Source organism: Eschrichtius robustus, chromosome 14 (genome assembly GCF_028021215.1).
Source record: "Eschrichtius robustus isolate mEscRob2 chromosome 14, mEscRob2.pri, whole genome shotgun sequence".
NCBI classification, from domain to species: Eukaryota; Metazoa; Chordata; class Mammalia; order Artiodactyla; family Eschrichtiidae; genus Eschrichtius; species Eschrichtius robustus.
This window is the reverse complement of record NC_090837.1, coordinates 20,613,290-20,640,323: the sequence shown is the minus strand read 5'-3', so window position 1 is coordinate 20,640,323 and position 27,034 is coordinate 20,613,290. Positions and strand designations below refer to the sequence as shown.

Here is a 27,034-nt window from a genome sequence, read left to right as displayed (position 1 = left end):
AGCTCTTACCAGAACCAGTATTTCCCACACACGTGGAATTTTCCGCTGGGACAAGTCGTGTAAGTTACCACACCTCTGTCCCTTTGTGTCGGCACAGGATGCTTGGGTGCCCCTCTTCCCCCATCCTGCTCATCGGCCTCGTGGGATTCGTGGCTGTGCGGGCTTTCCGTAGAGCATCCAGGAATGTGAGGTCATTGGTCATTGTCGCTGGGAAGCGGCCCCCAAAATGCCACTTGGTGTGGCCTGGGCCCACGTGCTGGGGGAGGGACATGGCTATGAGGGGACTCAAATGACATGACAGAGGTGGTCCCTGGACTCGGGGGTGTTTTAGAAGAAAGCAGTTCGCTGGGAGCCCCGCACTGGCAGGCCGTGGCTGGTGCTGACAGCTTTGGAGCCTCCACAGATGAGTGTTAATTACACATGGTCAAGGCCCAGTCTGCTCTCAGGAACGCTCCGAGGCCAGCATGTGTGTCCCCTCCCCTGGAAGGACGGTCAGGACTCTGCTTGGCTTCAGGGCTCAGAAGGGAGGAGGCCTTTGTGGGGGGATGGAGTTCGTGACTGTTTGGGGAGCAGGCGCCAGGCGTCCCCTGTGTTCTGCTGCTGTGATTTCGTATGTACCTCATATGTGAAAGTGCATGAAACGTAAGGCTTCCACTTAACAAATAGTAGAATGAAAGCCCACGTGGGGACTTGACTTCTTCGTGGCACGGTATGAAGTTTAGCTCCTCTGGTCCCGTCGCCTGAGATACAGGGCTTCCCGCGAGGGTGCTGGGCATGGTTGCCTGCCATCTGCATGGACGGCGGGCGCTTCCTGGAGCGTGTGTGAGTGCCATACGCCTGGCCTCATTCCATGAGGAGCCGCCTACAGAGCTGGGGTGACCCCGGGGAGTCGGGACATGCCGTGATCACCCCTCTATTCTTCTTCTGCCCCTTAGGTCCTGATCGCGTGGCGGGAGGCAGTGTCAGTGCAGATATACTACCGACAGCAGGAGGGCCAGGCTGTCAGGGACGCCCAGGTGGCGCTGAATAGGGGTAAGCGGGCCCGGAAGCTGAGGAGAGGCCTGTGAAGGACACAGCTTTCTTTATTCTCCCAAGGTGCTTCCCCTCAGTCTCTGTCTCTTTCTCATGTGTATTAGCTTCCTGTTGCTGAGGTAACCAAGGACCACAGACTTTAAAACAATAGAAAATTGTTTTCTGAGTCCAAACTCAGGTGTTGGCAGGGCTGTGCTCCCTCCGAAGGCTCTAGGGGAGGCCCCTTTCCTGCCTTGTCCAGCTTCTGGTGGCTCCCGGCAATCCTTGCTGTTCCTCAGGTTGTAGACAGGTCACTCCAGCCTCGGCCCTGTTGTCACGTGGCTGTCTTCCCTGTGTATCTGTGTCTCTCCTTAGAAGGACACCAGTCATACGGGATTAAGGGCCCGGGCCCAGCCCACTTCAGCTGTCAGTTACTGCACTGCACCGACCCTCTGCCCAAATAACATCAGCTCTGAGGTTCCGGGATGGACGTTAACTTGGTAGGGAGTAACTAACTATTCAGTCCAGTACATCTTCACTTTCTCTTCCCAACTGATTGCCAACTAGTTTATATTAAAATGAAAGGCCAAGGCTTGAGACCTACAGAGAAATGCAGACATGGAGCTGGAACGGGGGACTTGGGGGTTGCCGGGGTGGGGCGCTTGGATGGGAAGGCGGCGGCTGCTTGTCAGGTCAGCCCCGTCGTGTCAGAGTCCGCTTCCTTGCCCGTTTAGGGAGCAGGGACTTGCCTGGTTGGCCCCAGGTAGTCCCGTGACCTGCTGTACAAACAGCCTGGGAAACGGTCCAGATGGAGCCTCTGTTCAAGAGACGCATGGAAACAGAGGCCCTTGGCTCTGCTGCGGGGAGTCTGGTGCTCTAAAGAGGCAGCTCCTATTAGAATAAATGAGAAAACAAATGGAAATGGTTTAAATCAGACCGGAGAGAAAACGGACCAAGTTGTTAAATTGGCTTAATAGCATTTGTTCCAGGACAATCCACTTAGGTTTGGTTCTGACTAGTTCTTGTGTTGATGAACACAGATTCTGCTTCCCCCTGAATGGAATCCTGGGGTCCAGAATCCCACACCTGGTCCACCCTCAGCATGCTTCTCTGTGTCCTCAGGCTGCCCCTCGCCCCAGAAACCAGGGCTGTGTTTCTAGTCATTCCCAGGAAAGATGCCGAGGGGCTCAGCCCATCCCTGGTCTCTGCTTGGACCAGAGCTTTGGCACCGGCGCTGCGTGGGCATTCCAGTTTGGGTCAGGCGGCCGCGGTGGGGAGGTGACAGGCACAGGACACAGCTAAAGCTTCTTCCCTCCGCTGGCCTGCAGGCGGCAGCTTTCCTTAGACGGGGTGGCAGCACGTGGCTGGCCCTGGGCTCGCTGTGTCCATTAGGGCTGGTACAGAGGACTGGGGAGACCATGTGAGAAGACACTGTGTTGGCAGCACACAGCAGATGTGCAGTCAGTACCTGTGGGACCGTGTCTTGGCTTAATTAAGGCCTCTGAGTCTCAGGCACACCTTGGCGGTCGAGGGCTGGGCTAGGTGCTGCAGGAGGACAGAGTCGTGGACACTCATGCTGATCGGTGCTTGAGAGGTGCAGGCAGGGCCGCCTGCTGGCTATGCGACCTCGGGCACGGCCTCCTCTCAGCCTTGGTGTCTCCGTCTGTGGATGGGGATGATAGTACCTGCCTCTGGAGTTGATCATGACGGTCCAGTGAGGCTAAGATATCCCCGCGTAAAGCAGGACCTGGGAAATTTCAGCACTTAGTGCTAATGCCTCCAAGCTTGTGAACGTGGCTTTCCCTGCCCACCTCGGGCAGGTCCTGGAGGACACCCCATCTTGGCCTCTGTGCCTTGGGGTCAGCCCTCTTCTGTTGTCTCTAAAAGAAACTTCTCTTGGGGCTGAAGAGGAGGAAAAAAATCAGCAGAAGAGAGTGCTTGCTCCCTCAAGAGAGAAGCTGGTGACACAGACGCAATGCAGGATGTGGCCCCTGCCTGCCTGTGGAGCCCGGGCAGGACACAGCCAGCAGACACCTTGCTTCTCCCCAGCCTGTCTCAGGCTGCCTGGGCCTCTGAGCTTCGTTTTCCTCCCTGGAAAATGGGTCCACTGCCTCCCACTCCCTCAGACCCAGGGTCTTCTCGTTCATGTGCCCAGCAGCATTTTGCGGGCAGCTCCGCTGGGGCCCTGGCACACCTGCGGTCGTTGTGCACAGGCTTATGGCTGGGGGCGGGGGGTCCTTGGAGGGCCCAGTGGTAAGCAGCATATCTGGTTCCGATCAGGGTGTGCATAGTCACTGAAGGTGGGTGGCCAGAGCTCTCCTCCCAGAGTGGCTACCGTCCACACGTGGTGTCTCACCGAGTGTGGGCTGACACCCCAGTTCTGTCTCCGCACAGCCTTCTCCACCCTCTAAACTTTCACCGTTGCATAGTTGTCCATATATTGATACTTCCTCCAAAAGAGCAAACTGACTCCGACCCTCCTTAGGCTGTCTCAGGACCTGGTTTCGGCGCTGGAGGGACCGCAGCCGGAGCGCAGCCCAGCAGAGGGTCCAGATGGAGAGGGTGGCGCAGCATTACCGCCGGCAGCTGCTGCTGCAGGCCATGGCCCGGTGGAAGGTGCACCATCTGGGCTGCATCAGGAAGAGGGTGAGGCAGACGGCAACTCCCCGAGTTCCCCTGTGCTGCGGGGCTGTCTGGGCCAGAAGACCGCATCGCGGGGAGGAAAGGTCTTCCCAGAAGCACTTACTGCTTCCGTTGTGGATGCTGGGTGGTTGGAGTCCTGCGGGTGCAAGGCTGCCCTTCTGGGTGTTCAGTGAAGGCTGGGGAAGCTGGCCTCCCGGGTGGAAGACGGCTCAGCAGAGAACCTGGTTCAGTGTGAACCATGCCTGTCAGAACTGGGTGACCTACTGAGGCATCTGGACACGCGTCTGGCGCAGGAGACCCTTGGCTTCAACCAGGATGACTCCTGGTGGTGGGAGGATGGTTCACTTGGGCCTGGAGCCTGCACCGCCCACGGGGGCTCCGGGTGTGGGCACCTGGATGCACCAGGCACACAGCCCCCTGTGTGCGCTTTGTCTCCAGCTTCTGCAGAGACAGGCTGCCCAACTCCTGGCCCAGACACTCAGCCGGACCTGCTTCCACCAGTGGAGACGGCAGGTGGGAGCCGTGGAGAAACCCCTTCTCGCTCCCCCTCCTCCTGCTGCCTCCTGAGCCCACCTCTAGCTCATCATTTCTCATACCACCCTCTTCCCAGGGCTCCCCCACCCCCAGCCACCTCCTGGCACCACCAGCTTCCTTCACTTGGAATCTGTTTAAGGCCAAGTCACTTTAGGGCCATGTTTCTACAGTGTCATGTTGAAAACTTGTCAGGGTAATATCCAGAAATTAATAGGAAATGCATTTTAGGTTTTTGCCAAGGCCTTGATAAAACACCCGGTGGGGCTGCGTCCTGCTCAGTGGCCCTTCATGGGCCAGGTCCCTCTCACCCTCAGGCCCGCAGTGCAAGCAGTCCCAGCTTTTCTCCCTGGAGCCCGGCGCACTGCCTCACTGCTCCCGACCCCAGAGCTCCTGGCCTTTGTTCTTCCCAAAAGAGCTTCCTTGACCCCCCACCTCAGGGCAGGCCTGACTAGAGAGGGTCGGAGAGTGCCCGGGGCCATGGGGTCAGGGTGGCCTCCCTAAGGGGGCATTTGCTTTCTGGCCCGTAGCTGGCGGACAGGAGGCGGGAGCAGCAGAACACGGCACGGGCCCTGTGGTTCTGGGCCTTCTCACTACAGGCGAAGGTAATGGGCTCCCCGTCCCAGGAGAGGACCGTGCCCCGGTGGAGGGAGCCTGAGCAGGAGGGTTGGGCCTCACCTCCTCCTCTCCCTGGAGGTGTGGGCTGCGTGGCTGGGCTTCGTGCTGGAGATGAGGAGAAAGAAGGCGCGACAGGAGCGGGCAGTGCAGGCCTACCACCAGCAGCTCCTTCGGGAGGGCGTCACGCGCCTCCTGTGCTTTGCAGCAGGCATGAAGGCCTTCCGGCAGCAGCTGCACGCCCGGCAGCAGGTGCAGGTGGGCCGGGGTCCCCCACCACTCCGTGGGGAGCAGGTAAGCACAGCACGACCTGACCAGAGGCTGGTTGCAGGCGGCCCACAGTCTCCACCGCGTGGTCCGTCGCTGTGCCATGCTCTGGAAGCAGAAGGTGCTGGGCCTGGGCAGGGAGCCTCGGCCCCCCACGTCCACTGTGCACAGCAGGAGAGTGACGTTTGAGGGTCCCCTTCCCAGCCACATTGCTGCTGGGGCTGGCGATGCCTCCCTGGAGACCAAGAGGACAACAGCTCCTCGTGGGCTTCGGGGAGCTCTGGACAGCGTGGCGTCGGCTGCTGGGGACACCCAACTCCTAGAGCTGTGAGTAGCCCGTCCCTCACCTCTTCCTCCTCGCTTCCACCTGGGGCAAAGCTTGGACGGTACAGGAATGACACTGGGCCCCGAGGGTCATGGCGGAGCCACTTGGAACCCTCTGTACAGGATCCTGCGCCCCCATTCTTCGGCCCTAACCAAAGGGACCACAGCCTCTGTTCCTCCCAAGCATGGGAGAGAATGTATGGTTCCTTAGCAAAGGAATGGGCCGTTGGGCAGCCCCCCTCCTCCCCCAGACCTGGTAGTCTCCCCACGTCTCCCCTGACAGCCAGGAAACAGGTACCCTCTTGGAAACCCCACTTTTTTTGTGACCTGGCCCCACCCCACCCCCACATGCTGTGCTGCTGTAGCTGACAAGGGCCCCATCTCTGAGCCTGCTCCAGCCTGGTTGCCTGGGTCAAGTGAGACAGCGTGGGTGGAGCACCCGTCGCCAGCAGGCTCACTGGATTACCAGAAGTTCAGTAGGGCGCCTGGGGCGGAGCCTTTCCTTCTCTCTTCCGTCTCCCTGTAAGATGGAAGGGGTCTGACTGGATTACCCCACCCCACAGAGGTCTCAGGCTCCGAGCAGCCCCTGGGCAGCCTGGAGGAACAGCCTGTGTTTCTTCCCAGCAATGCTGCCCGCTGGGCAAGAAAGCAACCGCGACGCCCAAGCTTCCTGCTGGAGCCCGTTCAGAGCCAGACGCCCCTGGGGTGTGGCATCCTCGGGGGGCAGGGGTAGGTGGTGTGATTCTGGGGACTTAAAGGCCGGTGGCCCCCCTTCTGTCCTGCTCCTCGGGAGGGTACCATGCCTGACCAGCTCCTGTCTTCCCTCTGCTCAGGCCTGAGGCACTGTGGGAGCATGGCCTAGGCGAGGTCCAGCCAATAGGCCTTGCGCTGACAACACCCTTCCTGGCAAAGGCCCAGACAGCACTGGACCCAAGCAGCCCCCTGCCAAGCGCCCCTGGCCTGAAGCTGCCGCCCACAGCGAGTACAGGCCTGGAGCTGCTGCCCCCTTCTTCCTTCATGCTGCGTGGGGCGGAAGCACACACCTGGGTGAGTCCCGTTCTTTGGTCTGGTCTTCGTGCCAGTGCTCTTTTTTGTGCGCTTGGTGCTGTAGCCACAGCAGTACTCATTGCTTCAGGAAGATGCAGGGAGGCCTGTGCAGGGGTCAGTGTCCTAGGGGCACAGCAGGGAACAGCCCCCGAGGCCCATCCCTGCTCGTGACGCTTACATGGTGGTGGAGACAAAAGAAACCCCAGCATGCAGACGGATGAAGAGACTGCAGATCATGGAGGGTCATATAGGCCCTGGTGATAAGTCTGGACTTTAAGAACAGGAAGTTGTGGAGGATGGTTGGCGGCTGTGCTCGGGTCCAGCAAAGGGTGCTGGCGGCCGGGACTGGGGGGGTGGCTGTGGATGTCATGGGAGGCAGACTAGGTAGGGCTTGCTCTGATGAGTCTGATAAGAGTGAAAGAAGGAATCCTGGATGGCCTGAAAAGCTCAGGGAATGATGAGTTCTTTACTGTGAGAGGGAAGACGGAGGGTGGGAAGACGGAGGGTGGGAACCCAGCAGCTGAAGCACGATGAGTGTGTCTTGAGCCTGTCAGATTTGAGGTAATGCAACAGATTCAGCCTGGCCTTCAGGAACAAGGTCAGGGCTGGAGATCAAAGTTGACAATTCGCAGCACAGGTTGAAGGTAAAGAACCGATGGGGTCATGGGGAGGAGTGGGGCCGAGACTCTGGGGCCTGTGACGTAGGAGTCAAGGAGTTCGGGCAAGGAGGTGAGGAAGCACGAGTGTGCAGTGGGCTTGGGCCCCCCAAGGAGCTGGTGCCTGACGAGCTGCGACCTAAGTGGGGGTGGGGAGAGGCTGGGGGATGGGAGAGTGTCCACTCCCACCAGAGGACATTGTCACCGGGAGGGAAGGGAGGAGGGTTGTAGCTGTGGTTGGACAAGAACAGTTGCCTCTGAAATGCACGGTCATTGCAGGAGGGGGTGTGAAAGGTCAGTAAGGCTGGATGGAAACAGCTGCTTGGGTGGTCGTGGGACTCTCTATTGGTGTCAGGTGCTGAATGAAGGGGCAGGACCAGGTGAGCTGGCTGCGGCAGGGGCAGGTGTGGGGAACCCCAGCTCCCCACCTTTCTCCCGCTTCCCTGCTCAGTGTTCATCCTTCCTTTACAGCCACCAGCCCGGCCGACGATACCTGGGCTTTCGTCCCAGGCCCCTTCATCCCTGGCCAGTGTCCCCAACCCCCGTCTGCTCCTTCCTGGGGACTTTACAGGCACCAGGCCTGGGCCTGGCTCTGACACTGCAGGTGTGTACCTGGGGCCTGTCAGTGCCTCAAGTGCTCAGGTCACTCCCGGCACCTGGAATCCCTGGGTTCAGCCTGGGCCCAGACGGGAGGATGGTCAAGATCAAGCTTTTTCTCCTATTGCCACTGGCCACATGGACCTGGAGGCCGAGCTTGAGGGCATCCAGCAGCAACTGCAGGACTACCAGACCACGAAGCAGAACCTCAGGTGAGACCCAGAAACCCACCTGGCACCCATCCATGGGGAATGGGGGGAGCTGTCTGCCCAGTGATGGCCCCTGCATGCAGGCGGCACCTCTCCCCTTCCGTCCTGCTCAGGAAGGCCCAGGTTGGCCTTACCTTCAGGAAAAGCTGAGCAAAACTTTACACCTGTGTCTTGTGGAAGCCGGTGGTCTACCGGGCGAGTGTGACTGACGCGGGATGATGCAGTGAGCTGCCCTGCTTTGTCTGGGTCCACAGCCCACGTACCCCACGCCCAGGCCTGGGACCCTCAACGTGAGCAGCAACCTTAATCAGAGGGAAGCGGGCAGGTCCCACGTGGCCAGTTCTGCGCAGGGAAGAGCACAGAGGGCGTTTCTGCCTGATGGTGGAACAGAAGCCCTTCTCCCTCCACCCACACCAGAAGTGTGCTGGGCCTCTGCCTGGGGCCAAGCCAGGCAGCAGGTGCGTTACTCCCTCAGGTCCTGCCAACGGCAGGCAAGCAGCCTGCGGCAGTGGCTGGAGCTGAGCCAGGAGGAGCCCAGGCCGGATGAGCAGGAGGCGGAGCAGCAGGTTCAGGAAGAGCTGCAGGAGGTGAGACCTTGGGCAGCCCCGGGAACGGCTCCCAGTTGGGGCTTCCTCTCAGCCTGCCCCCCCAACCTCCCCAGGTGGAAGCGCAGATCCAGCAGCTGGCCTCCAAATTGCAGGCCCAGCACCAGCCCATCCGCACCTGTATCGCCCGTGTCCATGCCCTGCGGCAGGCTCTGTGCTAGTCACCACCCCATGTCCAGGAACAGAATGCAAAACTGCAGTGAGTTTTTTTATTTCAAAATGTTGCAATTAAATGAATTACTGTTCAGAAGTCTCCCACTTTTCATACAAAAATACTGTGCTACTGATACAGTTGAAAAAGTTCAAATGGCTTCTCCTGCAGGAGAAATTCACAGCATCCCCAGGAAACATGAAATCTGGCCCTGTCCCCACAATCAGTGGCTCCCTAAGGACTGCGTACCTGTTGCCTGGGGGACAGGTTTTCTAGGCACTGACATTCTCCCCTCCCCCACACATCAAATACACCACCACCAAGGTTCCTCTGCCTCCGACGTAAGCCCCTGATCAACAGCAGCAACTTTTCTGTATTTTACGTAGGTCTGGATACAGGGAGGGGACCCAAGCTCTCCCCTGGCCCCAGCTGGGCCACCACCAGCTAGCTGCCTGCCCCTTTTGCTTTGGACACCACTGAGGGGGTTTGGTAATGGGTCCTGCCTACTGGAAGGAGGACCTGCCAGCTCCGGAAGGTCACTCATCGGGGCCTGCAATGCACCAAGCCATTAGTGACCACCCTCAGAAGTTGATGGCAGAGTTGGAGGTGATGCATTCAGCCGCAAGTGCAAAGAGAGAAGACAGCTTTTCCCAACAAGCAGGGTGGGGCGAATTTGGGAGCAGCTGCATTAAGGGCCCTGGTCTGGGACCCACAGTCAGTGCCAGGAGGCACCTCACCCCATGCAAGGGAGGCCAAAAAGCAGTGATTGATAGGAGGAGCAGCAAGAAGGTACTTTACCACTTATCTTAAAATGGAAATCAGACCAACTGAATGCTCTGCCAGGCAACGTAGGGTCTCCAGTTTATACAACACATTAGAAAATCTCCAAGAGGGAATCAGTCGTCCTGGCCTGCACTTTCTCTTCAGGTGGGTAGGGGGAAGATGTAGGTCTAGGATATGAGAGGGGCTCTGACAACCTTGTCTGCACCCTGGACAGCAGGAACAGAAGTCACCCAGGTCCTGCCTGGTCAGACCCGACGGTCCCCTCCCTAGATGATAGCCTCAGAGGTTCCCCTTGAAAAAACCCTCACATTTCTGTGGAAAAGAAGACCCCTCAGCAGCTGTGGCCATGAAAGAGGCTCTAGAGAGAGCCCAGAGCCTCCCCGAATCGGATTTTCTGTCCCGCTTTCAGCTTGAAGTTGAAGTCCTTGGGGGCCTCGAAGATGAGCACAATGGTGGAGCCCAGGTTGAACTCGCCCAGGTGCTCGCCCTTGCGCATGGGGATGCCCTCCTTGTTGGTGTGCGTCACGAAGCTGAAGTCATTGTAGGAGCCCTTGCTGTACCGTGGGCTGTTTGTGTGCAGGTCCTGTGGGAGGCGGAGGCAGAGCACGTGGACCTTGAACACACGTCTGCCGCTGTCCCGAACCCTGTCCCCCACCCTGCTCAGAAAGGGAGGTCCGGACAGCAGCTCAGGCCATGGACCAGGCCTAACCTGATAGCCCCTGACCAGCTGTGAACTGGGGCCAGCGGGAAATGGAGGATTCAGACCCAACTGTTTGTTCACTAGTATGAACGGTGCCACAACACCAAGTCCCCCGGGGGACTGAGGGGCAAACCGACACCAAGAGGGGAAGCCCCAGGGGCACTGGCACCCCTCACACACTTGGCCTCTATCAGCATGCCCCACCCAAGCTCCCCTTGGGTTTCTGCAGAAGCAAAGTGCCAGGCAGGGAAGTTAATTCCCTCCCTCACCAGCCACCTCGAGACGGGTGGGTGGGGGATAAGCAGAGCAGGAGCTCAGGGCCCAGCCCCTCCTCGGGGCAGCTGCTCCGCACAGCCAGGCCTGGTGGGGGACGTGCCCTCCTAGAACTTACAGTCCCGATGGATCTGGCTGCACAGGAGACGGTGCAAGTGGCCTAGCCCTTGGGCTTCTGCAGGATCTGGGCTCTGCTTACCTGGTCAAAGTAGATGCGGATGGAGCCCACGTTGGTGGCCCCCACAGCCGTCAGTGAGAAGAAGCCGTGTTTCCAGTCCCCAGTCAGGACTACCCGCTCATTATGGCAGAAGAGCTCTTTGATCCAGCGGGCCATGCCGGGGTTCACAGACATCAGGGAGCCTGTGGGGACAGACACTGCCACTCCCTGCCCATCGGGAGGACAAGCCTCCCAGAGCCCAGTGTGTCTACTCTGGGAGGGCCCAAGACCCACTATACCCCCATGTCATTCCAAATGCAGAGAAGGCTGGCCCCCAGGCTGCCCCTGCCACCCATGCCCAGCAGTCACCTCACAGCTTTGGAGCCTGTGTCCCTTGACACCAAGAAGCTGAGGACCTCTCTGAGGCCCCCAGGGGCAGGTCCCACCCACGTGCTGGCCCGGGCCTACCTGGGAAGTGGCGCCGGTGGGAGACAGTCCAGTCAGTGGGGGAATGGAAGCAGTGGTAGTCCCCGGGGGCCAGGTAGATGACGCAGTGGTAGAGCTCATTCCCTTCTCGGGTGACCAGCTGGCTCCTGAAGGAGCCACAGGAGGTGGCTGTGGGGCAGACACGAGCCAGGCGCTCACACAAGCACTTGATACTTACTGCCCAACACGGAGCCTGCGTGCAGCCTGGACACTGGCTCCAAGGAGGCCTGAAGCTGCGGGCAGAGTAACTCCTGGTCCACAGGCCTCCCTCCCAGACCCATTCCCATCCCCACCCTCCACCCTCTGACATCCAGCGCAGCCACGCCACAGCACAGCTGCCTGGCCGCCACCAGGCCAGGACCCACCTGGTGGGAAGGGCAGGTCCTCCGTGGGGATGCGAGGGCCCAGGAATGACTCCAGCGAGTAGGTGACCCCCTTCACCTGCTCCACCTCGCAGTTCTTCACCTGCCCGAAGCTGAGGATCTTCCCATCCGATGGGCTGATCTGGAAGGGCCAGGAGAGGTTGGCTGTGGGGGAGGGGAGGGGACAGAGGGCAGGGCCACCTCCTCCTTGGGGTTTGGCCTGGGAGGAGTGCCCACCAGGCCACCTGTTCCTAAAGGCACAGGCAAGAGCTGCCTGTACGGAGGCAGGAGTAGAAGGTGGGGTTGGGCCTCACCACGCTGTGCAGGCCGCACACGGGCCGGGCCTGTGGCTTCAGCTTGCGCCGGAAGAACTCGCTGAGGTTCCGGTAGTGGTGCAGGTCCTCCACGGCGGCCTCCTTCATGTTAACCCCGAAAGTCCAGATGTACAGGCTGTAGACGGGCCTGCGCAACCAGTGCGGCAGCTCCACTTGGTTGAGGCGGCCCCAAGCCCGCGACAGCAAGCGCGTCGGCACCGACTTGTACAGGGCCACCTGCAGGCCGCGGGCAGGCGGGTGAGTCAGCCACACCGTGTGCTCACCCCCCAACCCCCCTCCCCCCCATCAGCCGGTTCCCTCTCCCCTCCCCGTGGGCCACCTCCCGAGGCCTGAGCAGGTTGTCCCCACGAGGGCTTTGTGACATGGTTGTCTCTCACCAGGAACCAGACTGAGCTTCCAAATCTCTCACACACAGTACTGGCCAGGCCTGTGACACAGTGACTTACATCTCAGCTGTCAGCCATTTCCTGCAGAGTTCCCTCAGCGGCTACCCCACTCCCTCCCCAGTCCCCTGGGAGACTGGCCAGCACAGCCTCACTTCTTGAGGTGGGGAGGGGCAAACACAGATCTGACACGGTCACATAGGCTGTGGCGGGCAGTACTGCCCGAGTCCCAGACCAGCACAGAAGGGAGAGGCCTCTGGTGCGCGGGCAAGTCCACAGCCCAAAGCGCATGTGCTCGTCCCCCACCCCGAAGTTGGGGACTCTCATGCAGACGGGCTGACCACTGACACCTGCGCTCCAAGGGCCTGGACACGCCCGCCGAGCCCGCCTGTCCACACAGCTGTCCCCACCTGGCGCTCCCCCAGGAGGCAGAGGGGACTCGGCCTCTCAGTCGGACCCTCTAGCCAAACTCAGGGCCAGACGACCCAAAAGGGGCAGCCTCTTAAACCTCAGGTGCCTCTGCCATAGTGGGACGTGCTAATTGGTGGCTGCTGCTTGCTGAACACAACCAAGACACCAAGTCCCCAAAGCACAAAAGCAATTCCATTCCAACTTTAAACACCTTTAAAGAGGCAATAAGTTAGCGGCTCCCAGCACTCCCAGCTGACACCCGTCCGCAGGGGCAGCCCAGGGCTGCCCTATGACCCCAGGCCTAATGCCCAGTGCCCCATAGGTGCCCCTGAGCTTTCAAGCCCTGGCAACGCCCACCTGGGCTGTCCAAGGGCCTGGGAGCAGGGTTTCCTCCTTGGGGCCAGCTTGCTGAGAGCCAGGCGCAACCAGGCCACTCCCTCACGCAGCCCTGCCCGGGGCTCCTGGGTCCTCAAAGGCATCCTCACCCAAAGGGGCCCACACAGGCTCCAGCCTCCCTGAACCACCCTCTGGCGTCCAGAAATTAATTTGGATTCTTCTCAAAATCACCCCTATGCTCTTTTCAGACACCATTTTCTGAATGCCCAATGTGGGTTCTTTCCAGAAGCAGAGTCCCCACATGGCAGAAATGCAGGCAAAGAGAGCAGGCAGTGGACAGTGGGCCGTTACAGTCACCTGTCTGCAGCCCACCCTCTCCACAGGCTCGCCTTCCAACGTGACCCTGCCGGAGCGCTCAGGCCCCACAGCACCACCTCTGATCTGACAAATGTCTCCTCGGTCTCCTGGGCCCCAACCTCAGGCCTGCCTGGGGGGAGGCCAGGCCAGCAGCCCCTGCACACTTACCCTGCTCACGGGTCTCCATCCCACCCGGCTGAGTGGCCTGAGGGCGCCAAGGGGCAGGAGGTAGTAGAGGACCGTCAGGGGCCAGGAGCGCAGTTTCAGGGCGGGTTTGGACATGCAGCTCAGCTGTCCCAGCCTTCGCCTCAGGGCCAGCTGGGGGAAGTACAACCTGCAGGGCACATGTCCGCACACAGCCAGGGTCAGTGGAGGACCGGGGGCCCCACCTCACCCTCTACAAGCTCGCCTCTCGGAGTCAGGCGGCACCGGCCAAACTCCTTCATCCCAACCCCATTCTGAGTTGGGGGCTTGGCTGCCTCTGGTCGGCAGACTCATTTCCCAGTCTCCCCAACCTGCCTGTCAGCTGAGACACACAGGGTGAGGCACCTCTCAGATGGAGTAGCTTCTGAACCTGGCAGGGGCCCCGGAGAGGACCTTGGGGCTGAGTGCACCAGGAAGACGGTGCAGAGCCTGCCTTGCGGCCCCCTACCGGCCTGGGGCCAGCTCTGCCCACACAGGCTCCGAGGAGAGCTAGTCTGATCCCCCTTAGCCCCTGGCAGCGCAGGATCTGGGAAAATCTCTTCATGGCTCCAAGCCTCTTATTTCCTCATTTGAGGGACTGGGCCTGACAAGATCACAAAGGAACACACACACAAACACGCACAAGCACTAGTGCGCGTGTACACACACACACACACACACAACCCCCCCCCCCCAACAGCTACTGCTCATCCATCCCCGTGGTCTTTCTGCATCAGGTCAGGTTCTCCAAAACAATCATTGGTGGGGATAAGCTCCCCGCCAACCCTCAGGCCACCTTCCAGGTCTGCTGGGGCCACACACACCTGACCCAGGCCCCTCCTTCCGATAAACATAGGTGGGCCTTCCCCAGACCCCACCAGCTCAAATTCAGCGCATTCAGCCAGGCTCAGCCTCGGGGGAGCCAACTCTGGGATGAGCCTTTCCACTGGAACCCTGGCCCTCCTGAGGCATGACGCTGAGGCCCAAGTCGCCTTGCCACATGCCTAGGACCTAGAAAGTGCTCCTGAGGCCCCAGTGTGGCCATCAGGAGACCACACTGCCACCCACTCTGAGAATGTCCCGGGCCTTTGGTTTCCTCATCTACAGAAACACTGCATTCAACTCAAGAATAAGGCTCCATCTGTGCCTGTGTGCTCTCAGAGCAGCTCTGTCCTCTGCCCGCAATTGCTCAACAAACCAAGGAACAAAGAGGCACCTCAGCTGATATGAAAAGCAGAAAAAACTGGAGAACTGAGTCGAAGGCCAGGCCTTGCAGCTCAATAGTGGCCCTGGGAGGCACTGCTTCTCCACTGCTCACCAGATCCCCTGTGTCCATTGTCTCTCCCATCCCACCCCCTCCAGCTTTAAAAAGGTCTGGCAAGTGGGTAGGGGCCAAGCAAAGCCTGACACATCACTGCTCTCCCCTGGGCTCCCCCCATCCGCCTTGCTCTCTGCAGAAGTACGGGGACCAATCTCGGAGGAGCTGCGCTGCAGCGGGGCGGAGGCGCAGCACAGACACTGGCCCACCAGCCTGCTGGCCCCCCAGTACCTGAAACGGGCTCTCCAACTCAGGCCCCCCCGGGCTGGACCCCTCCAGCCGCGGGGGCTGGTCCCCCGGCCCCCTGCCGCCGCCACCACCTCCACCACGGGGCCGCTGGACGTGAACTCTGACCTTTCGGAGGTCGAGGCGGGGCGAGGCCAGGTTAGGATGCAGCTGTGGCCCGCAGCATCTCACCATTTTGCCGCGCGGAGCTCCGGTCCTCGCCGCGCCTCTGACTGACACATGGTGGGCGGCGCAGGGAGGCAGTGCCAGGCTCGCTCCCTTTGTCTCTCCTCCTTCCTCCCTTCCCCCCTGGAGCTCCTGCGCTGTCACCGCTCCTCGCCCCGGCGGCTGCGGCTGGGGGACTGCTCCCTGGCTAGGTCCGGTCCAACGGATCAGGGCTGTTGCAGAGACAGGCACCGATCACACACCTGCTCGGCCTGCGCACCGGCCCCGCCCTCGGCCCGTTCTGTCCCTGGCCTGGCTGCCTGCCCGCTCCCGGCAGGGAGGGGACCCGGCGCCTCTGAACCCAGGAGCACAAGCGGGAATCTGAGCCCCGCGCTCCAGGCGGGCGCCCAGCGTCGGCCTGTCTGCGGCCCCTCCCTCGCCGGGACCTGACCCATTTTCCTTTCAGATAACAAAGTAGCATCTGAGGGATGAGGGCGCAGGAAGGCGGGAGAGGCGCGGCGGTGAGACCCCAGCATCTGGCCTGCTCTGGCTCTCTCCTCGTCGTCTCCCCCACCCCCCACCTCAGGGCCCCCCATACCTGCCTCCTCTGAAGAGGGGCACCAGGGCGACCTCAGGGAAACCGGCCGCCCCGCCTTCCCATCTCTCTGGGGAGGATCAGCACTTTGGTCCGCGGCCGCCCGGCTCCCTGCGAGGACGCCCAGCCTCCGCAGATCATGGGCAGGAGGAGAGCAAACATTCCGCAGCCTGGGAGTCACAGCCCCGCCCAGCGCAGCCCCCAACCCATGCGCCCGGCGTCGTCTTTAGATGAAGACATGCGGGGTCCCAGGCTGCTCCGAAGGCAGAGAACTGACCCGGCCCAGGCCCCCGCGCTGAGACCGAGCAAGAGGCCCCAACTCGGACATGGCTCGACCCTCACAGGCTGAACTTCTGAGGTCCTGGGCAAACCCACCTCAGCCAAGGAGGTAAAAACCGCCAGCCCGGCACCTGCCAGATCTCTAGGTGTGAGTGGCCATGGGGCTGGACTAGGCTGACTAAGGTTTGGACGTGAGCATGGATTTCCACCCCTGCCAAGGCCCACCCCACCTCAGACCAGGACCCCTCGGCAACCTCATCTCCCCAGGCCACCCGCCTCGCTGAGTGGCCGCTGAATGGCAGGAGGGCGCCCGCATAGGCCTCCTCCTGCCCGAGGCCCCATGGACCCTCTGGCTTTTGCTTGGCCAGGCTCGAGCTGAGGTCCCACTAACTCCCTTCCTACAGCCCACCTGCCGAGCACAGATCCGCCCACCTGCCAAGCACAGCCCTGCCCCGCCCTCCCAGCTTCCGGCCCCAAACTCGCCTCCTGCCGGCTCCCCAGGAAACAGGCCCAGCGGGGTGATAGGCAGTCAGGGTTGCGCCCGAAGCTAGGCTCCAGGACAAGGCTCTCTCCCCGACTCTAGAAACTCTAGAAAGCTTGGGCTGCGCGCACACCCAGGATTCACGGTGGGGGCTGGTGACGCCTTGTGGGCGGGGATGGGAGCCAGGCCTCCTCCTGCCCGTTTTCCTCGGTGGGACCTTGACCGCTGCAGAATGTTGTCAGAAAAGCACATTCAGGAACCCACAGACAAACCCAGCTTGGCCCAAAACCTCAGGACCTCAAAGCAGATACCTGTGTGTGCCTTTGCATTGCATTCTCCCCCAAGGCCTCCAGTCCAGGGGCCTGGCCGGACCACACAGCCCACCAGGGCAGTGGAGGGGACTCTGGGGGACCAGCCCAAGGAGCTGCTATCCTGGAGAGACTCCAGGAACTGCCCTGAGAAGCTGGGCAGGAGGTCTTCACGCCTCAGTCCTGTCTCCGTCACTACTCCACTTCCTCTTCTAAAACGGGACACTGAGACCAGGGTCAGGTTTCTTTTAAATCACCAGTGTTCCCCAAAAGGCCCCCAGCAAGCTGACATGAATTCAGCTGTCCATCAGGAAACAGGCCAACACCCTCTGACTAGCTTAGAGCCGCAGGACGGAGGGAAGGGGGTCCCTAGAGGTCACCCCTTCTCACTTCCCAAGAGCAGAGCCACTTGCTCAGCCAACAGTGCTCCCAGCATCCCCATCTCAGAGCCCCACTTGCCCTCTGTGCCTACAGTGGCCTTTGGAGGCCAAGCTAGAGCTTTCTCCCTCTCTGGTTCCCTGAGTGCAACTTGGGGAGGTCAGGCCTGAAGGAGGAGCCTGCAAGGACAGCACCCTGAAGCAGAGAAGTACAGACACCTTCCCTCTCTCCCGAGAGTCTCAAGGACACTCTGTGGAGGTGAGTTTGGGGCTATGACCAGTAGGACTTTAAAGTCATTACATGGCCATGTGGAACATGAGAACACAGAAGCTTTGGTGGGGGGCAAGGACAATCTGGTTACTGTGATCCTGGATGCCCTCCCCACCACCCTCGCCCTGAGAGCTGGGAAAGGCCTTGCAAGTCACACATGCTCTCTGAGTCTCAGTTTCCTCATCTGGAAATGGGAAGGGTCCTTCCTCCTGCTCACCCGCCTTGAGTCTCAGATCAAAGCTGTGACCAAGGCCAAGAACAACTCTGCTCAGAAACCCTGCGCCTCTCTTCCACCCAAGAGCTTAGTGCAGCCTCACCCCCCAGACCTGGCTCCCAGTGCCTCCCCTCCCTTTCCAAACCCACGCTCTGGGAGGACAGAAGTTTGCTACCACTGGGAAGATGGAAGGAACAGGGCAGAGGAGGCAGTTCTGACAGAGGAGCCCAAACCACAGGGGCAGCGATGATGTGAGTAGGAAGGGATGGCTCAACAGGACCATGTTGGGGGGAGCTCACCTTTGTCAGGACGGCTGTTCTGGGGGTTCACACCCCAGAGGTGCTGCAACATCCCCACCCACCCCTCACTGCCCTCGACGAAGGCCTTGTAACCCTGCACGTGTCCAGCCTAAGAGAGCCCAAGGATGTGCTCCTGCTCCCTGAGTGGAAAGCTCACTGGGTGCCAGTTATCCGGCCTGAAGCCTCAGCAGAAACCCCAGTGCCCCCCAAAACATGTGTCCCCAGCCTGACTTGCTGTGCACACTCCCAGCTCTGGAGGGCAGGGATGCTGGGTAGCTGTGTCCAGGTGGGGCCACCAACCATTCCTCCCCTGAGTTCCAAGGCTAGAAGCTGACAAAATGTCAAGTAGGGAACCAGGAAAATGGATTCTCCCGGGTGAAACGGGTGAGCCATCTTGCGGAAGCCTTGGGCGAGAGAAGAGGAAGCAAAGAGAAGGGTCCAGAGGCACCTCTTTCAAGGGCGGTAGAGATGGGGACAGGACTCGGCAGGACTCTTCCATAAATCCCCTCAAGGAAAGGAACCTTCTCTGGGGCAATCCTTAGCACTAGCGGGGAATGGGGTTCTGGGAAGGGCGGGGTGTCACCCCCTCCCGCCCCTTGGCTGGTACATGGTGACAACTGCAGCATATCCGGGTCCCACCGAGGAACACTGCCGCTTCCCTCCCTCTCTGGCGCCCGTCCCAGACCCTTCGGGCAGAACTGAGGAAATGGGCGCAGGAGGACATCGAGCCTCCCGCAACGCCCACATTTCCCTTTTCCGGGCCGGGAGGCGAGGAGATGCTACACGACGCGAAGGAAGTGAGCTCATCCTGCCCGGCCCCGTGACCCACCGTGTGGGGCCAGGGAAGCCACACTCGATCGGGGTTGGGGAGTGGGCTCCTCAGGCCCCAAGCGGTGAGGGGCGACCGGCCTCCCGGCTACGCGAGCAGGCCTTCCGCTTGCGCGGGGCGGCTCGGCCGCGGCCGCTCACTCACCGGCAGGTTGTCCGCTCCGCTGGCTTCCGCGCCGCGCGCCGGCTGAACTCGCAGGGAGGCGCCGCTCCTCGGAAGCCTGACTGCGGGCGGGCGGGCGGGGGCTCGGCTCCAGCCAGTCAGGCCGCCGGGGCGGCAGCAGGAGACCGGACACCAGGCTCGCTCGTCAGCCGCGCCCCGCCCCCCAGCCCGGGGTTCCTTTAAGGGGAGGGGCGGGGCCAAGGAGCGGCGGGAACAGGCGACCGGCCCGACGGCCACAGGACTTCGCGGGTGCCTCCTGGGGGCGGTGCTGGGCTCCCTGGGCCGCGAGCTCCTCCCACACACCCCTCCGGGCTGCCAGGGCCTCCACGTGCTGCGGACCTCACCCGAGGGCCGGCTTCTCTGGACTGAGCACAAAGCCACCTCCAGACACCTTTTCTAGCCCTCGAAGCCCTCGCTCCTTCCTACACCCGACCCTGAAGACAAAGGCTGCTCCTCACCCCACCCCCTCTCCTCCAGGCAGACACACCCTGACACACAAAATCCCCTAGTGCAGACCAGCAAACAAGACCCAGTGGGCAAGGTCCACCCCCGCCCAGCACATACGCTTCCTCGCGGGGATCAAGACCTGTGGGGTGATTCTCGCCTTATCTTTCTACCCCACTAGATGGTGGGGCCCCAGCCTGCAGGGTCAGCACCCTACCCCCATGCCTACTGAAAGCACTCAGTCAACATGGGATGGAATGAACCAGCTTAACACTTTTTAGGGGAGGAGGAGGGTCCAGCGGGGAACACCACCACTACTCAACCACAAAAAGCATGTGGAATTCAGGAACCTGATTAGCTGAACAACCCCAGCTTCTTTTGACCACTGGGAATTTAGTTTCTAAAGCAACATTTAGACCAGGAAGAGAGCTGACAGGGCTTGTGAAGAGATGGGCAGCTCAGCCAAGGCAGCCTGGAAGAGGACACAGCAGCATGCAGACACAGCCCCACACACCTGCCCCCTCATCCGGATCCAGCCCAACCAAGTGTTCCATAACAAGCTGGAGGGATCCTTGGGACGCCAGTAGGAACTGGGAGGCAGGGAGGTGCACAGCCGACCTCAGCCTCCTAGCCTGGGCTCACAGCATTCTTGGAGCCCCAGCGAGACTTTAGACCCCTGCTCACCTCAGAGCTCTAACCAACCACCACTCGAGATGGAATAAAAAGGAGTTAAAGCACAGAAGATGCTGACACACAATCTTAGCGACACTAAATTCCAGAACCAGAAATCCAGGAAGACTGTCCTGACTTCCCCAAAGCCTGCAGTGCATCCAGCAGGACCCAAGTTAGACCTAAGGGGGAAAAACAAGTCTGGATCAAAAGCCCAGATTCTTACTTGCTGAGCGGCCTGTGGAGCGCTGATGCTCTCCACTGTAAAATGACCAACTGGGCTGCTCCACATGGACCAGAGCTCCTCTGTAATCATTCAAAGCCTCCCAGGCTGACTGGCGTCTAGGAAACTCATAAACCAGCCCACAGGTCTGCCCTGAGATTAGCCCGCCCAGCCTTCTAACCTGCCCTCCACCACGTATATCTCAGGAGGGAAATGCCTTCTGGACAATATTCCAGACAATACTCAACATGATTTCTGGGAGTAAGAAAAAACCCCTTGGAAGGTTTACTCTCCCAGCCCAAATGAGGTCCCTTCTGGCCACCCACACTTGGTCCTTAATTTCTAGTCCTCCCACCTTGTTTGGACTCCCCTGGGCGGGAGTGCCACCTAGTGCCACTGCGAGGCTCTGCAGGCCCCAGGCCACTTGGCCGCAGCACCCGTGGACAGGCCAACCTCCTCAGGCAACCCACTGCCACTCCCCCGCTCCTTGCAGAGTGAACTCCGTGCCCTGCTGTGCCAGGGGACAGAAGGGAGTGGCGGGGCAGGGGTGGCAGGTGCTCTCTGTTAATTCTCATTCCCTGGGGGGCCGATGGAGGCCCCTCGAAGAAGAGAGGTGATGGTCGGTGTCCGGTGTCCCAAGGCTGGCACGAGGAGCCAGGGGCAGGTTATCAGCCTCACAGAAGCCTGGGCAGGAGCCCGGACAAGCACGGACTACCCTCAGGTGATTCCTTGATCTGAAGGCTTCTCACAGCCCTGCCAAATTCTCCCTTCGTGTTCTCGAATGTTTCCTAGCAATCCCACCAGCCCAGATGACTTCTCTGCCACCCAGGCAGCGAGGAGGGTGCAGCAGGGTAAGGAAGCCCAGCAGAAAGCTCCCTCTAGGCCGGAGCCCAGCCTTGTCCATTCCCTTTCCCCTTAGTGGTGCAGGCACAGAGCACCCCCTTGGGCTGGGGGAGGCAGGGGAGAGGAAAGGCTGGAGTGGCTGCCACAGCTCCTGGCACGTACCACGAAGGAGGTCCCTGAGGCCTTGAGATGTCCTCCTGCCCTGGAATGAGCCCAGGATTCTCTGAGGTCAGAGCTGGGCAGGCAGCAGGGTCTACTTCCCACCAACTTGACTGTCTGCCCATTTTAACATCCAGAACTGTCTTCTCAACACCTATTAGGTAAGAGGTAAAATAGTACTTACTGAATCTCCACCCCCTGCCAGCATAGGACCAGGTATTTATTTATTCCTACATCATTCTCATTTAAGAGCAGCCTGTTCACAGAGGGGAACAATAAAGCTATAACAATTACAGGAAGTTTAAAAATATGCAAAACACGTTCTACACTGTCCAGGGTCATGGACTCGTGGAGCGAAGGAAATGCCAAGTGCAGATCGACAGGGTAGGGGTGAGCGACGTGGGAGACCTGACAGGCTGACCTGGCTTTATTCCTTTTCAGAACTGGAACGTCACACCTCACATTTTAAAAATACTAAACTGAGGGCAGAAACAAGGAAGCGGTGCTAACGCACCCCATGGCCAGACAAGATGACAACAAACCATGTTATTATGCTCAGATGTGGACTTCAGTGTTTAGGGGTGAAGTTTCATAATGTCTGCTATGTACTTTCAGTGGCTCAGAGAAGAGTCCGTACATATGCACAGAGACAAAGCAGATACGAGGAAACATTAATAACTGGTCACTCAAGCAGTGTGTGTGGGTAACACTTCTCTCAACTTTTCTACTCTGTTCAGAAAGTATTCACAGTAAAAAACTGGAAGACTTTGCTTTAAGCCACAGAAAAACCTCTAAATTCTACTACTGGGGAGAAAAACGCAAGACCACATTCAGCACACAGCGCCTCTCCGGCCCTGAGGCAGCATCATGCCCACCGCTCCTGCTTCATGAGGCGGGTGGGGCAGTTCCGAGCCGAACCCCTCACTCCTGTCCAGGCAGCAGCCCTCCGATGACAGCAGCCGGCTCTGCAGCCTAGGGCCCCATCTCCGCAGAGTCAGCTCCTTGGTTTGCAGGAGGAGGGACACGTGGACAGCTTCTTCCCCAAAGGGCCCTCCTTTCTACCAGGCCAGCTTCCCCACCACCTGCACCTCTGTCCTCAGGACCCGTGAAGGCAAAAAGGACTCCTCAGAAGCGCCAGAGACCAAGGGAAATCTGCAACCAGATGCCACCCTTCATGGAACAGGAAACCCCGGCGGGAGGGGGAGCACACCTGGGCACTCCCCCCATACACACCTGCCATCCAGGTCACCTGGTGACCTGGGCTTACAGACGCTACACACCTTCCACCCCTCTTGGTAAGACACACTTATGAAGGTCTGTTCCCCCCTTTGACTTATAGGGACAAAAAGGACAGCATATCTGAAATCATAGCTGCCACACAAACGCAGACTGCGATGCTCGGGCACAGGCAGTGGCCTTCCAGCTCCGGTCAGTGCTGCTCCCTTGAAGCCAGTTCTCCATAGAGGCCCGGTGGCGACCACCCTCCCCACTGAGGCCAAACGCCAGGCCCAGGTAGCCCAAATAAGGTAGCTGGGCTCTTTGACCCCAAACCCTGACCTTTTTCAGGAAGGACACCATGAGTTCCTGAAAAGAAACTCGTGGACGCGTCCCCTCCTCCATGCCCGGCACTCGGCCTGCTCGCAGCTCCAGTTCTAAGGGCAGAGCGTTCTCCTGGTCTGACCAGAGCCGGAGGAGTGTGGTGGATTCCTCGTTCCGTGCCATTCAGATTAAACGTTAAACTTACAAATACTCTGAGCCAGTATAGACAGAGAATAAACACATGAAAATGTTGAAGTGGACTCACATTTTAAAAAAAGCAAATTACAAACTGTATTAAGGTATGATTCTTGATGTTCCCTATTTCCTCCACTGCTCTCAGTAAAGAGCTACTCCACCCCTCCATCCACTCAAGTCAAAACTCACGAGTCATTTTCCATTTCTCTCTCCCCCTGCATGCAATCCATCAGTGCATCCTGTCCACTCTCCCCTCAAAACATACCCAGAATCGAATGTGGAATCTAAAAATTACAACAAACTAGTGAATATAACAAAAAAGCAGCAGACTCACAGATACAGAGAACTAGTGGTTACCAGTGGAGGGGGGGTGGGGGTGGGGAGGAATATTGGGATAGGAGAGTAAGAGGTACAAACTATTAGGTATAAAATAAGTTACAAGGACTTCCCTGGTGGTGCAATGGTTACGAATCCGCCTGCCAATGCAGGGGACACGGGCTCGAGCCCTGGTCCGGGAAGATCCCACATGCCACGGAGCAACTAAGCCCATGAACCACAACTACTGAACCTGCACTCTACAGCCTGAGAGCCACAACTACTGAGCCCGCGTGCCACAACTACTGAAGCCCGCACGCCTAGAGACCACACTCCGCCACAAGAGAAGCCACCACAATGAGAAGAATGAGAAGCCCGCGCAGTGCAATGAAGAGTAGTCCCCGCTCGCCGCAACTAGAGAAAGTCCGCACACAGCAACGAAGACCCAACGCAGCCAAAAATAAATAAATTAATGAATTAAATAAGTTGCAAAAATATACTGTACAACATAGGGAATAGAGCCAATAGTTTATAATAATCTTAAAAGGAGTTTAAACTTTAAAAATTATGAATCACTATATTGCACACCTGTAACTTATACTGTACATCAACTATACTTCAATAAAAAAAAATACCAGAATCGAGTGCCTCCCCCCCACCCCAACTCCACTGCTCCCCACTCTGATCCAGGCCACCACCTTCTCTTGCTGGGATCCTGTCAGAGCCTCCCAACAGGTCCCCTAATCTGTCTCCACAGCAGCCAGGACGACTGGATCAGAACCCACTCAGCACTCACTCAGAGGACAGGCTGAGCTGGCGCCATGGGTCCTCCTGCCCTCCTACCTTCCTGCCCTCTGTGCCTCCAGCCACAGGGGCTCTTTGTTCTCCCTAAACAGCGACAAGTGTTCTCTATCCATCTCAAGCCTCTACCTGGACCACTCTCCCGGCCCCTCAGATGCACCCTCAGCCCACATGGCACTAAGCAGGGCCTTCCTTCCTTCCCTGACTGCCTTGGTCCCAGCCCAACTCTGCCCCAGCCTCAGACACTGTGCCCTTTACCTGTCTATGTTCTCACACGGCCTTTCAACCACTAGACATGTCCATGTGTCCGTCTGTTTCTCAGCTGTCTCAGCCCCTAATAAGGGAAGCTCTCTGAGGACGGGAGCGCTAGCTCTATTTACCAGTGGATCCCCAGCATCTCAACAGGGCCTGGCATCTGGAAGGAGCTCAAAGATTTGTTGAATGAAGCAGCAAATTCAAGAAGAGAGGAATGGTGTTCATCTACGACAACTGTTTCAGTAACACCCAGTGTGGTTCATATACCCAACAATGCCTATTACTAACGGGTACAATAGTTTTAGATGGCAAACATGTAGCAAAAATCGTGCAGGTGCCCAGACCCCTTCAGACAGCAATTCTACACTGAGGCATTCAGCCTGAGGAAAAGGCCTACGTGCAAAGATGTGCTCTACAACGTTAATCACGATGGTAAAAACCACCGGGGCACCAGAATCCACTATGGTAGTAGAGCCACTTAAGGTATGTAGTTACATGAAGTCTTGTAAAATCATCATATGTAGCAATATGTATAAGGTAAAAAAGGCAAGATACAAAACAGGAGTAGCTGACCCCTGAACAACACAGGTTTGAATGTGCAGGTCCACTTATAAGCAAACTTTTTTCAATAAATACGTACTACAGTACTACATAATTGGAGGATGTGAAGCCACGCATACCGAGAGTGGCCTGTAAAGTTATATGCATATTTTCAGTTGCTGGGGGGAGGGGAGTCAGTGCCCCTAACCCCCCGCATTGTTCAAGGGTCAACTGTATATCCATTTAAAAAAACAGGGCTTCCCTGGTGGCGCAGTGGTTAAGAATCCCCCTGCCAATGCAGGGGACACGGTTTCGATCCCTGGTCCAGGAAGATCCCACATGCCGCGGAGCAACTAAGCTCGTGCGCCACAACTACTGAAGCCTGCGCGCCTGGAGCCTGTAGCTCTGCAACAAGAGAAGCCGCCGCAGTGAGAAGCCCGCTCACCGAAACGAAGAGCAGCCCCCGCTTGCCGCAACTAGAGAAAGCCCGCGTGCAGCAGCGAAGACCCAACACAGCCAAAAATAAATAAATAAATTTATAAAAAACAAAAAAAAACACAAAAAAGAAACCAGACAGACATGAAGTGAAAAATAAAGCCCGTGATTATGCAACAAGTCATCAGGTGAGAAGGGGTGGGAATCATGACTGTCCTCCCAGTTCTCCAACATTCTGTCAGATCATCACATCACCTCTGTCATTTACAAGAGAATGAGACTGACTTCCAGAAGGGGGCCAAGACCATTCAATGGGAATGTGCTGGGAAAACTGCACATTCCCATGAATGAAGTCAGATACTTAACCTTACACGATATTAAAAAACAATTCAAAATGGATCAAAGACCTAAACACAAGACCTAAAACTATAAAATTCTTAGAGGAAAATAGGAGAAAATCTTCATGACACTGGATTCAGAAATGATTTCTTGGATATGACACCAGAAACACAGGAAATAGAAGTATAAATAGATAAATTGGACTTCATCAAAAGATATGACCAAGAGAGTAAAAAGATAAGCCATAGAATGGGAGAAAAATATTTGCAAATACATATACCAGATAAGGGTCTAGTATCCATAAAAATAAAGAACTCCTGCAACTCAGCAACGAAAAACCACACAGTTCAAAAATGGACAAAGGGGGACTTCCCTGGTGGCGCAGTGGTTAAGAATCCACCTGCCAATACAGGGGACACGGGTTCAAGCCCTGGTCTGGGAAGATCCCACATACCACGGAGCAACGAAGCCCATGCACCACAACTACTGAGCCTGCGCTCTTGAGCCCGTGCTCTGCAGCAAGAGAAGCCACCGCAATGAGAAGCTCGCGCACCACAACGAAGAGTAGCCCCCGCTCACCACAACTAGAGAAAGCCCGTGTGCAGCATCGAAGACCCAACACAGCCATAAATAAATAAATAAATAATTTTTTTAAAAAATGGACAAAGGGCTTGAATAGACGTTTTTCCAAAGATATATAAATAGCCTATAAGCATGTGAAAGGATGCTCAACATCACTAGTCATTAGAAAATGAATATCCAAACCTCAATGAGATACCATTTCACACCCATTAGGATGGCTATTATAAAAAATAAATTAAAAGGTGGATTAGAGACCTAAATGTAAGACTGGACACTATAAAACTCTTAGAGGAAAACATAGGAAGAACACTCTTTGACATAAATCACAGCAAGATCTTTTCTGATCCACCTCCTAGAGTAATGGAAATAAAAACAAAAATAAACAAATGGGACCTAATGAAACTTAAAAGCTTTTGCACAGCAAAGGAAACCATAAACAAGACGAAAAGACAACCCTCAGAAAGGGAGAAAATATTTGCAAACGAATCAATGGACAAAGGATTAATCTCCAAAATATATAAACAGCTCACGCAGCTCAATATTAAAAAAACAAACAACCCAATCCAAAAATGGGCAGAAGACCTAAACAGACATTTCTCCAAAGAAGACATACAGATGGCCAAGAAGCACATGAAAAGACGGTCAACATCACTAATTATTAGAGAAATGCAAATCAAAATTACAATGAGGTATCACCTCACACCAGTTAGAATGGGCACCATCAGAAAATCTACAAACAACAAATGCTGG

At 57.7% G+C, this 27,034-nt stretch overlaps 2 protein-coding genes across 18 annotated transcripts in view; one reads left to right on the top strand and one right to left on the bottom strand.

Annotated features, from left to right (window-relative positions):
• Positions 1-8,749, top strand: part of SFI1 (SFI1 centrin binding protein) — a 79,738-nt gene extending 70,989 nt beyond the window's left edge. For 6 of the 12 annotated variants that reach the window (XM_068563625.1, XM_068563621.1, XM_068563630.1 and 3 more), the window contains 11 exons: positions 936-1,032; positions 3,497-3,657; positions 4,093-4,167; positions 4,716-4,790; positions 4,882-5,058; positions 5,132-5,394; positions 6,016-6,120; positions 6,225-6,438; positions 7,566-7,903; positions 8,376-8,487; positions 8,562-8,749. In XM_068563625.1, the coding sequence (XP_068419726.1) occupies positions 936-1,032; positions 3,497-3,657; positions 4,093-4,167; positions 4,716-4,790; positions 4,882-5,058; positions 5,132-5,394; positions 6,016-6,120; positions 6,225-6,438; positions 7,566-7,903; positions 8,376-8,487; positions 8,562-8,666 (1,722 nt within the window). In that variant the 3' untranslated portion in view covers positions 8,667-8,749. The other 6 variants (XM_068563622.1, XM_068563623.1, XM_068563624.1 and 3 more) reach the window with 6 other exon arrangements.
• Positions 8,701-27,034, bottom strand: part of PISD (phosphatidylserine decarboxylase) — a 39,386-nt gene continuing 21,052 nt past the window's right edge. For 2 of the 6 annotated variants that reach the window (XM_068563633.1, XM_068563637.1), the window contains 6 exons: positions 13,408-13,573; positions 11,732-11,968; positions 11,421-11,559; positions 11,038-11,184; positions 10,612-10,772; positions 8,701-10,022 (listed from right to left, as the gene is read on the bottom strand). In XM_068563633.1, coding sequence (XP_068419734.1) covers positions 9,798-10,022; positions 10,612-10,772; positions 11,038-11,184; positions 11,421-11,559; positions 11,732-11,968; positions 13,408-13,573 — 1,075 coding nt within the window. In that variant the 3' untranslated portion in view covers positions 8,701-9,797. Of the gene's footprint in view, positions 10,023-10,611; positions 10,773-11,037; positions 11,185-11,420; positions 11,560-11,731; positions 11,969-13,407; positions 13,574-15,094; positions 15,298-27,034 lie in introns of those variants that run through there. The other 4 variants (XM_068563635.1, XM_068563636.1, XM_068563634.1 and 1 more) reach the window with 4 other exon arrangements.